The 11,725-nt window shown below is 35.6% G+C and overlaps 1 protein-coding gene across 1 annotated transcript; it reads left to right on the top strand.

Moving 5' to 3' along the window:
- The first annotated feature begins 4,128 nt into the window (after positions 1-4,128).
- On the top strand, positions 4,129-10,094 carry LOC111368884 (transcription factor GTE4-like). Its single transcript, XM_022990373.1, has 5 exons — positions 4,129-6,694; positions 6,814-6,859; positions 6,971-7,087; positions 7,231-7,307; positions 9,973-10,094. Exons 1-4 carry the CDS (start codon positions 4,358-4,360, stop codon positions 7,290-7,292), a joined length of 2,562 nt encoding a protein of 853 aa, XP_022846141.1. The 5' UTR covers positions 4,129-4,357; the 3' UTR covers positions 7,293-7,307; positions 9,973-10,094.
- The last annotated feature ends 1,631 nt before the right edge of the window (positions 10,095-11,725 follow it).

The following is an 11,725-nucleotide window of genomic DNA, read 5'->3' as shown; positions in this document are numbered from 1 at the left end:
TAGCTGTCTGAATTATTTTATTAGTCCAAATTTACTAAAAATGTGAATTTTCCCTATGTCTAATTGTTGACTTTTTATTTATATTTATATAACGTAAGACGAGAAATTTGTATGTATATATAGATAGATATACTTATAGTTATAAATATATATTTGTTAATATTTTAATACATTTCTATCTTTGAATTTCTCTCTCTTTTACTCAAACTAATTACCTCTTAAAAAACTTCCACGTACCCACTTGTCATTCCATTTCCCTACTTACCCAACTAGTAAGAAAGATTCCCTCAATTCCCTTATTTATCCCACAACACTTCACGATTTCTTTCATTTTAACATTTCATAACTTGTCTTCCCATATTTTATAACTTATCTTCTTTCCATATTTTTTTGTGTATCAAAACAAGAAGCAATTGTCCAGAGCATTTATAGTACATATTTTATCTCAGTATTTTTCCTATGATTGAAAGGCATTTGAAGGTTATAATGTAGGATAACGACGTACAAGTGGTTTTGTCCCGTTTAATTTTTGTTATTTCATATTAATAAATATTTGCTAATGATATGATACGATATGATATATATGGTCATCCGATACAAATGATATGATATGATATGAGCTTTTATCGGTTCTAAAGATATGATATGGTGGTACGATTTATTTTGATATATCAATAATAAAGGTTATTCAGGATTGTATTAATATTCGTATCCTATTGAGTATTTTCTATACTCACCATTTTCCCTACCTCACAGGTTAGTATAGGTCATGTCGAAGTGCGGAGGTTCAATGGTGTGGTTGTGCCTCGTTTCATGAGACTAAAATTTATAAGTTAAGCAAGTAACTTTATTTCTTTTAATTTGTTTACAATATGCATTATGTTTAATTAAAATGTCGAACGTGTTCGATAAATTGTAGTGGTCTATTTTTATACGATATAATTAATTTTTCTATTCCTTTACATTTAAGTTGTACCTTGTGATTTTCAACTATATCTATATTATTTGGTGTAAATTCTATTTTCTTACTTTACTATCAGTTTAAAGACTTGAATTCATAAATGGGAATGGTTACCATTCACGTTCACCACTATAAATTCATGCCATGACCATTATCTTAAATTTATTTAGTTCATTTGTTAGGATTAATATATGGTATGTAAAATTTCTTAAAGATCATGCATGTATGTTTAAAATTTGTAGAATCCATTGTTGTTTCATCAATTATATAAAAAGAATAAATCGAAAATATATTAAATGTTGTACCCTTTGGCTTGACACTAATTTGTTTTGGAAAATTTAATGGTGGTTTTATTATAAAAAGAATTCATTTGTTTTGCATGTCAAGTGATATAATTTAACATAAGCTTGTGGTAGCGACTCATATTTACTTAGTTATAAATTTTGGGTCATTATAGAAAGTAATGATGGTCAATAAGAAATTGACATGATGTAGGTCTTTCATATTTATTCGACTTGCCTAGTTCAACGTGTTGAGTTATTTATCTTTCTTTAACAACATAAATATCATATTACATTCAAAACATCTAATGATTAATGAGTATTAACAAAAAATATAATTCTAACGAATAAATGCAAATTCGAAATAGAAGAATCCACTTGCTAGCATTTGATGATGATTTTGTATTTTTCATATGTGGTTTCCAGCCACAAACTCTATTTGAACTTTTCTTTCTCACATATGTCATTGCAACTTGGAGCAAGATTTTGCAATATGCTCAATACAACCATGTGCATGTAGATATGAGGCCATTCTTCATATTTTGGCAAGGATGATGCGAAGGTGAAAGATAATGATGGTTGATAACAAACTAGCATGATGTAGATCATCCTTACTTATTCGACTTGCATTATTTGACATGTAGAGTTTGTTAGATTTCTTTATTTGACACGGTTGAATTTGTTGGCTTTTTCTTACAAATATGAATACTACATTCCATTAAAAAATATTAAATGATTAACAAGTTTTGATAGGAACATAGTTTTAACGAATAAATACAAACTCCAAAATAGAAGAATTTAATTACTCGTGTTTTGATGATGATTTTGCATTTTTTAGGCGTGGTTCTCAACCAAAAATTCTACTAGAGTCTCTCTCTCTCTCTCTCTCTCTCTCTCTCTCTCTCTCTCGCGTGCGCACACTTGTTGCTTTATCTAGGAGCAAGATTTGTAATATGCCTCATGCATAATAAGGATGACTCTGAGGTGGAAGCTAATGATTATCAATAACAAAATGACGTAATATAGGTCCTCCACATTTATTCAACTTATCTTATGCGACACATTGAGTTTGTTAGCCTTCTTTAACATGAGTACTATATACATTCAGTAATGATTAACAACTATTGACAAAAATATACTTTTAAAGAATAAATGTGAACTGTAGACAAAATAATCTAATTGCTTGCATTTGATGATGATTTTGTATTTTCATGCGTTGTTGTCAACTAGAAACTCTATTAGAACTTCTCTTTCTTACATTTGTCTTTGCATCCCCTAGAGCAAAAATTTGCAATATCCCTAATGCAACCGAATGCGTAATAGATATTAGACAATTCTCATATTTTAGCATCACAAATAAGATCAAGGACGATGACAAGGTGAAAGGTAATCATGGTCAATAATAAATTCACATGATGTAGGTCCTCCACATTTATTTGACTTGCCTTATTCGACACATTGAGTTTGTTATCTTTCTTTAACAACGTGAGTATAGGGTAACATTAAAAAATATTAATGATTAATAAGCATTGACAAAAATATAATTTTAACGAATAAATGCAAAGTCCGAAATAGAAAAAATCCAATTGCACGTGTTTGATGGTGATTTTGCATGATTCTCAATCACAAACTCCATTAGAACTTCTCTTTCCCGCATTTGTCATTGCATCTTGGAGCAAGATTTTAAAATATGACCAATGAAAATTGTAACCACATGCATAATAGATAGTAGTCTATTCTTCTTGGAAAAAGCTCTTTTGCCCGAATTTTTTTACCCACTTGGTTGACATACTCACAAGCGTGGACCCCGTTTGTATTAAAAATGCAAAAAAAAAAAAAAAAAAAAAAGGTGAGACCCGTCCCTATTTGTGAGTATCGGTCAGGGAGGGTGTCAAACCCTCCATGTTATAGTATCATGGTTGATTCTTCTTACTCTAGCATCATAAATAAGATCAAGAATGATGCCAAGGTGATGATGGTAAATAACAAACTCCAATTTGTTGGCTTTCTTTAATGTATTGACTTTAAATAGATTTAAGGAAGTTTTATTCTTTTGCAAAAGACCTCTTTATCCTCACAAGCAAGTGAAGCAATGAGAATTGTCCTGGACAATGTGAACATTAAGGGGGCATTTGTTTTTCATTTTTGTAAAAATGAGAATGAAAAATATAGTCATTATCAGCCCCACACAAGATATAAAAATTCAAATTTGGTGACTTAATGTGATGGATAACGGTTATTTTTTTTATTTTAATTGGGAAAGAATGAAAAACAAATAGGGGCTAAAAATAACCTTTAAATCCAAAGAATTTAGAGTTGTATATTTTGAACCTCTATAGCAATGAAAATACTGAGAATTATCGTTCTTCATAGAAGTGGCTTTTTATATAATCAAATGGAATATGACTTGCATGGAAAATAAATTTCAATTATTTGAACTATTAAATAAAATCTTCAAAATAAAATAAAAATCTCGGTAGTATTTTATATAGCCCTGTTTATTTTCCATTATTTATCCATTAAAATCAAAAATATGATCGTTATCCATCACATCAAGTCACCATATTTTATCTTTTATCCCTTGTATGGAATTTGTAACAACTATATTTTTCATTTTTATTTTTAACACCCAACGCGGCCATAGAAAACAGACAGGCACAGAAAAAACTAAAAATTGAAACAATTTTTTAAAAAAGCGAGTATATCTCTAAGATCACACGTGGTATCGAGGAGCCACTTGCAGAACTAGCGCGTGTTACTTCATCACAAATCAGTACACCTGTTTGCTTGCGGTGGAGCTCAACACATCCCACGCGCCGAGGTAGCCTGTCACCGCCTTATCATTAGTCAACGAGCGCGTGTGTTTAAAATCAGCAATTTGCTCTGAAATTTAGTCACCCTTCAGATCTTTGGCTTTTGTTTTTCAATTTTTTTTTCTTGTTTCTGTATGAGTTGGATCTCCGTATATCTTTCCTAAAATTCGACTCTTCAATAGTGTTGTTTGCGATTATTTTTTGTTAAAACTTTATTTTTGTATTATTTCGGTCATATCCCTCGCTTTTGGGATTTGGAAGAAATTAGGGTTTCTTTTTGTTATTATTTGGTGATTACATGTATGGCTTCGGAGACCATAGGGGATTTGAGTAATGGTTTGAGTTCAAGAGAAAGGGTTCAATGGACCAAGAATAGCAAAGTTTATACCCGAAGATTCCACAAAAAAACCCAAAAACTCAGTGCTAATAACGATACTGCTGCCGCCGACGCCACCACCTCCGCTTCCGAAGAAGTCCTCGTAGCTGTCACCGAGGTTCTCAACTCCAGAACCACGGAGATCAAGAATGACTCTGTTACCGCCTTCTCTATGGCTACCACTGCTGATGGTTCTGCTGCAGCAACCACCAATCATGAGAATTTAGAAACCATAGAGGCGGAAGATGTGAATTTTTCTCCGCAGAGGCTGCAAGAGCGACCTCTACATAGAGAACAAACTCCGCCTCCAACCTTAGAGTGTCAGCTGGAAGAACAACCACAGCATGTAAAACAACTTCCTTCCCTGCAAGAGGATAGCGCTTTGATTCAGAAGCGAGTGCAAGAAGGTAGTGAAAGTCTAGCAGCTGACCAACAAAATCTTAGTGTATCATCACCACCATCCAGTGGAAACGATCTTCAGAATCTTAAAGAATCATCGACAGTTCCCAGTGGGAATGGCACAGAGAATCTTGTAGAAGCATTGCGGTCGACTATTGAGAACAGTTCCCAGGATCTTAGAGCATCGTTGCCACTTCCTAGTGCAGATGAGCTGCCAAATGGTAGAGAAGTGTCACCAGAACAGTTGCTGAGGGGGAATGAGCCACAGAATGATAGAGAACTAATTACAGAACCGCGACCACCCATTCGGAATGGGCCAGTAAATGTGAACGGAATTGTTAAGCCACTGGAGATAACTAGGGTTCATGATAGAGTTAGATATAATTTATCGAAATTAACTCCGAAGAATGAGGTTAGGGAGCTTAGGCAGCAGCTACAGAGTGAGCTTGATCAGATTAGGAGGTTAGTTGAAAAGCTTGGAGCCAAGCACCTTCAGCTTGCTGACGACAACACTAATATTAACATTAATAGTAATGGCACTTATATGGCTGCTGCTGGCGGAAATTTAGGTCAATATACTCAATCTCTGCCAAAGAATGTGGTGAATGATGCAGTAGAGAGAAGGGCGTTGGTCAGAGTCCATTCAGAGGTGGGCTCGGTGGGGAATCCTGAAAGCAGGCTGATTGGGTTAACCAGGGTGAATTCTGATATAGGTGCAGTGCGACGTCAAGAACCAAGGCTGTATAATAGGCAGCTTAGTGTCACAGTAATGGAAAACCATCATGGGGCAAATGATTGTGTTGAGAAGGAGAAAAGGACTCCCAAGGCCAATAAATATTATAGAAATTCGGAGTTTCTCCTGGGGAAAGACAGACTCCCTCCTGAAAGTAACAAAAGGTTGAAGACGAGTAATGGGAGAAATCACGGTAGAGAGACAGAACATGCATTTGGCTCAGGTTTTGGTTTCGGCAAGAATAGGAATCAGGTGTTGAGGAGTTGTAGTAACTTACTTCAGAGGTTGATGAAGCACAAACATGGTTGGGTGTTTAATGAGCCAGTGGATGCCAAAGCATTGGGGTTGCATGATTACCACGATATTATTAAGCGTCCTATGGATTTGGGTACAATTAAGGATAGACTTTCACAGAATTGGTACAAGTCTCCTAGGGAGTTTGCAGAGGATGTGAGACTTGTTTTTCACAATGCTATGACATATAATCCAAAGGGGCAGGACGTCCATGTCATGGCAGAACAGCTGGCTCAGATATTTGAAGAGAGGTGGGCGGTGATAGAGACGGAGTATAATCCAAATTGGAGGTACCAAATGTATCAGGCTGCTGGATTGCCCTCTCCGATTTCAGGAAAGGTTCCTCCTCAGTCTAATTTTGCCCCTGCCCTTGCTTTTGTCCCTGCCCCTTTTGCTGCCCCAATTCCTAGCCATATCCCTCCAGCCCCTCAAATGAGGACTTTGGATGGGTCAGTATCAATGCCGACACCCATGTCGATTGATCCCAAAATGCAACGTCCGCATTCTGTTCGGACATCCATTCCAAAGAAACCTAAAGCAAAGGATCCCAATAAAAGGGACATGAGTTATGAGGAGAAGCAAAGACTCAGCACTAACCTTCAGAGCTTGCCTTCAGAAAAGCTTGATGATATTGTTCAAATCATAAAAAAGAGGGACACTATGCTTTCACAACATGATGGTGAGATTGAAGTGGATATTGACCATGTTGATCCAGAAACACTCTGGGAGCTGGATAGGTTCGTCTCTAATTACAAAAAGAATTTGAGCAAGCGCAAGAGAAAAGCTGAACTTGCTCTGCAAGCAAGAGCAGAAGCTACTGGGACTACTCCGATGATGGTAAGAGCTTTAGAATTATGGTTACTGCAATTGCACATCATCTGGAATTTACCATTCGGATTTCTTCAAACAAAATTTTTCCTTCTGATATATTTAACCTGTATTGTATCAAATTGTAGAGGATAACCCCAGGAGTTCCAGATGTTCACAAGGAAAGTGGATCAGGTAGAAATTTACCCTTATGATGGTTGCTTTTTAGATTAGTCATTATGCCTACTTTGGATGGAAATTGAAGTTCTATGATCTGATGTTTGCATTTCCTTGTCATGTTTGAAGGAGCTGACAAGAGTTTTTCTCCCCCATCTGGTGCGCAAGGTGAAAAGCAGGGATGTAATGCGAGCAGGTCTAGCAATTCAAGCAGTTCTAGCAGTGACTCTGGATCGTCTTCGAGCGGTAAATGATGAATATTTCTTCTTTGCTCTATTTGTGGCATAAGCCTGTCTGTTTTCACTTGTGATATAATCACTGTTCTGTCTTATGTCATCCGAATGACACTGATGTTATTTGTGAATTTTTCTTGTATATTCAACATGCAGATTCCGACAGTGATAGTTCCTCTGCAGATGGATCAGATGCAGGGCAGTCACCTAGGACATGAATGGATGCTGTTAAGGTAGAGGAAGAGATATCTTTGCTAATGACTAGTCTTTCTCTTTAGTCACAGCTCATGTCTATTGAGCCAACATCACTCTGCAAGTTATATGTTTTACCTTCTTCCTCCATATTCCAGTGGTTTTGCATCTCTGCTATTTTGTTTGAAATATAGAAACGAGAAGCATTCCCATTGTCGAAATGCGAAAAGTACTTGAACTTTTAAATTGTGCCACTCCCACAAACAAGCTGACAAATAAAATCAAGAATCTTCCCCTGTTGTTTTATGGTGCATAGAACCTGACATGACATATAGACTCAAGTTAATCTTGTCCCTCAAATGTGGCTGAGTTGAGTTAGCTTCAATTTCTCAGGAATGGTTTTAATGTTCTTCGAGAAACCAAAGAGAAAAAGCTTAACTTGCCTATAAAAGGTCCGTTGTAAATTTATGTATCAACAATCTTATAGAAGTTATCTTATTATCAGTACGTGGCATATGTCTATGCTAGATTGAAATGGACATGCAGCATGCTAGTCTTGAAAGTGCAAGAGAATGCACCATTAAACATATTGATAAAGAGTTCACTTAGACAAGATTGTAGATTAATAAATTTCCAAATGGACATTTTATAGGCAAGTTCAGGCGGTGTTTAGATGATTTTGCCTGTAGTATCCAAAATCAGCATCTTACAACTTTAAGATTAAATGGAAATAGTTACTGCCTCTATCTTGTCCATGATTCCTGGAGAAAAATAATTCTGAAAGGAAAGTTTTGAGCTTTCATGGATATTTTATGTGCACTTATTGACCATTAGCTTTGGCATATTTAGTACGTTTTCCTAGAGGTGAGATTTATCTAAGTGGTTGAAAATCTTTCTGATCCTCAAAATTTCTGTTAGTCTTTGATTTTTGTAGTGAAATGCATAGCCAAACAATCTATAGTGCACAACTTTAGAATATCTCCAAGAAACTCTTTATTTTAAAGAGCTAATGTTTGAAAACGAGCTCCAAGATATTCTCTATTTGTGGATTTGGTTCTCCAAATTTAGAGAGCCAAATCCACTCTATTTTCTTAATGTATAATGATTGCATTAATAAGTCATAGATTTCAGTACTCTACTTACTTTTCAAACCACATTTAAATTGAATGGTCATTGACATAAAAAATTATGTTAAATAAAATGTGAGAAGAACTTAATAAATGTTTTTTTGAGAAAACAAAATAAAGAGCCAAAATGGAGAGCATAAAAATTTTGACTCTCTAAATTTAATGATGCTCTTTATAATGCTTAATATGCTCTTAGAGCTGATTAGGACTAGTCACTAAAACTGCTAACCTGAAAAGGAGTGAATTGAGCCGATTCAGGCCGGTTTGATTCTCTGGTCTCTCGTAGGTTGGTTCGGGTCGGATACTTGAGTTCACGTAGCAAGTTCTATATTTTTGTTTTAAAACCTGCTAACGACCTGTTCTGCAACCCAAAACCTTATAACAAATGAGAAATCAAAAATCCCCTCCGAAACCCTACTTCTCACCATCGTTCTCCTCGCAACCCAAGGTCCCTCCCTCTTTCTTCCACTGCCTCTCTCACCTCTTAGACATGCACTTGTTTGATTACCTTATTTCAATATTTTTTTTGTGTTTTAAGTATCCAAATTACAACTTTCAAGCACTTTCTGATTTTGGAGGTGGGCTGAAGATACCCCCCCCCCCCCCCCCCCGGGGGGGGGCAAAAACCCCCCCCCCCCCCCCCCCCCCAAGAAAAAAAAAAAAAAAAAAAAAACACCATTCTCCCCAAGAAAAAAGAAAGGATATATTAAGAAAATGACAATGATAATTGGTAGGTAGTCTTTTCTAGTTTGGTGGCTTGAAAATGATTGCATTAATTTTCATGCTGTTCATGAAGATTCGGCATTAGATATTCAATGTGATTCTCGTCGTAGCTGTTAATTCGTCTTCCATAGACTCCACAGATGAAAAACTATGCATTATTTGGACGGCTTGTTGCATGCAATAGTTTAAACAATGAAGGCTTTGGTGTTGAGAGACATTAGCATTCAATGAGGTCTAACCTATATTGAACAGAAAGGCCAGAGTGCAGGTGTCCGACACCTATCCAATACCTGATACGTGCTGGAGACATTTCAGATAAGCCACGTGGCATGTAGGGAGAGACTTTACTTTTGAAGTGGGGAGACTTATCTGTGAATGGGGTTGAATCTGGACGAAAATATAGAGTTTTGGCATCATTTATGTTTTCTTTTTGGGTCAGAGGTATTTGGCAGCAAAACAGGCTTTTCTTAATTGCAGAAAGGCACAAGCAGTTTTACCCGTGGGATTTTAACTATTGCAAAAAAGACATGCGATTTTAAAGACTATAAAAAAATAATTCTACACAATAGAACAAAGAAAAAATAAATATCAAAATTCAATAATATTTTATTGTTATATTTTTTATGCATCCCCGATGTGTTTTTGTGCTGTCATGTCCATATCTGTGCTTTTGTGGGCCTAAATAGTTCTGTTACCGGGATGGGTTTATTTTTTAGTTTTCTGTGTATTACTTGTCTCTCTGGTTTTTCTCTATTTTTTGGGTATGGTTGGCTGAATATGATCAGACGAAAGAACTTAGTTCTCTAATTCATTTGTAACTTTGCAGGAGTTCTCTAATTCATTTGTAACTTTGCAGGACATCAATGACGAATGTACTCTATGATTATTTTGGGGATGCTTCTGCAATGATGGTTTCAAGAAGTTCAGAGTTGCTGGTAGGCTGGGTGCAGAATGATTTGAACTGCAGGTCTATTTAAGGTGGTTTCTTTTATTAAGAATGATTTTGATTGGTTATGATGGTGATGGAAGAACATAGCAAATGTAAATTATGAAGATTGCTACACCTACTTTAGTTAAAAGAAACTATTGGAGGATTTTTTGTATCATTTACATAATGACTAGTGGGAGAGTAGCATAGATGTTATTAGAACAAAACCCGGGATGGTATGCATGTCACTGCTGGGAGTAGGTAGATATAATGTGTTTCTATCGTATTGTTGCATTTGAATTTTTTATTATATTACCAGATGTTTGAAAGGGGGAAAAATTGGTGTGTAAAGATCATTTTATCTTTAAAGTATTCTCTGATTTTCTTTTGCAGGTGGTAGACAGTCGGATCATGATTCGAGTTGAGTTATTCCTCAGCCTGCATTTTTCACTGAATATTTCCGTTCTGTTTTTAGTTATGATGCCTGTGAAACCGATGTATGTATGAGGAAAACCACAGTTGATCAATGCAGCACTTAGTTGTAATCATATATGGAGTTCTGTCATGTTTGTGTTTTAATTTGTCTCTGTTCCCGAGGATGTAAGGATGTCCCTCGTGATGCTGTTTTCATTTCAGAATTGGAAAAATTGCAGAGTTGGTTCTCGATCTCTTAAAAAGAGCAAGTTGTATCTTTTATTATAATTATACAATTAATTCTAAACTCTGAATGTTCAAAATATATATTATCAAATAGTCTGATGCAAAAGAATTTAAGCTGAAGCACGTTTTTATTATTTAACAAATATTTGATTAGTTTATGTTGTGAAATTTTAGTGAAAGTTTAGGAAACAACTTGTCTCTTTTAGAGGTCAGGAACCAATTTGCCAACTTGGCAATGTTTTGAGAACCGATGGTACAATATTTCCTTCAAGATTTAAAAACCAGTGGGAATGAGCAGCAATCTACCGAAATGGGATGTGGAGGAAAGGGCAAAGTCTCCTGTTCAGTTCTACCTCTTTGAATTTGATACAAGGCTGCATTTCTTAGGGAACATATGGTACTCGTAGCACAATAACTAAAAGAAACAAAGATGAAAGTTTGTTATTACATTACACTGGGGTATCGATCATGTACGATATGCTTGGATGTTTATATCATGAAAAGAAGCTTGACAGTTGACATGGCTAGTAGACGATTCATTAACAAAAGGAATTGTAAGTAGCTAAATTATTTCTTTTTAATAACCCCACTTTTGTAGCATTAAGCTAGGCCGAAATTCAATTGTTTGATATCCCCTCAAAACAGTTTGTTTATGTTGCTGATATTATTTGAGAGATGTCAATAAATCTACTCGAGTAGCTCCCTCTTAGTAATATAACTATAGTTTGGTTGAGCCATTTTAACTCTGATTGGCAAATTTGATTCCCTTCTCGATGGACGATTTCAACTCAGGGCTTTATTCATCTTTGGTTTCACTGCTTGTTGTTTTGTCTGGTTTAATAACACCGCTTATCCTAATGGGTTCAAGAGCTTCCAAAGTCATCTATAATCTAAAAACAATCTCTTCCTTTCAAATGTGATCATTAATCTCAAAACCACCAGTTCCTTTTGAAGAATGCTATTTATTTTCAAAATCTATTCACGTTCTTAAAATCTTTCACGACCAAAAGCGAATTTTCCC

Source organism: Olea europaea, chromosome 19 (genome assembly GCF_002742605.1).
Source record: "Olea europaea var. sylvestris chromosome 19, O_europaea_v1, whole genome shotgun sequence".
NCBI classification, from domain to species: Eukaryota; Viridiplantae; Streptophyta; class Magnoliopsida; order Lamiales; family Oleaceae; genus Olea; species Olea europaea.
Note: the sequence above shows the minus strand (reverse complement) of the source record. Positions and strands in the feature narration are given on the sequence as shown.

Excerpts from the sequence above, each read along its gene's own strand:
- LOC111368884 (XM_022990373.1), top strand. The coding sequence starts at position 4,358 with ATGGCTTCGGAGACCATAGGGGATTTGAGTAATGGTTTGAGTTCAAGA. Across the intron at positions 6,695-6,813 it reads CTGGGACTACTCCGATGATG|AGGATAACCCCAGGAGTTCC; the intron begins GTAAGAGCTTTA and ends ATCAAATTGTAG. Across the intron at positions 7,088-7,230 it reads CTCTGGATCGTCTTCGAGCG|ATTCCGACAGTGATAGTTCC; the intron begins GTAAATGATGAA and ends TTCAACATGCAG.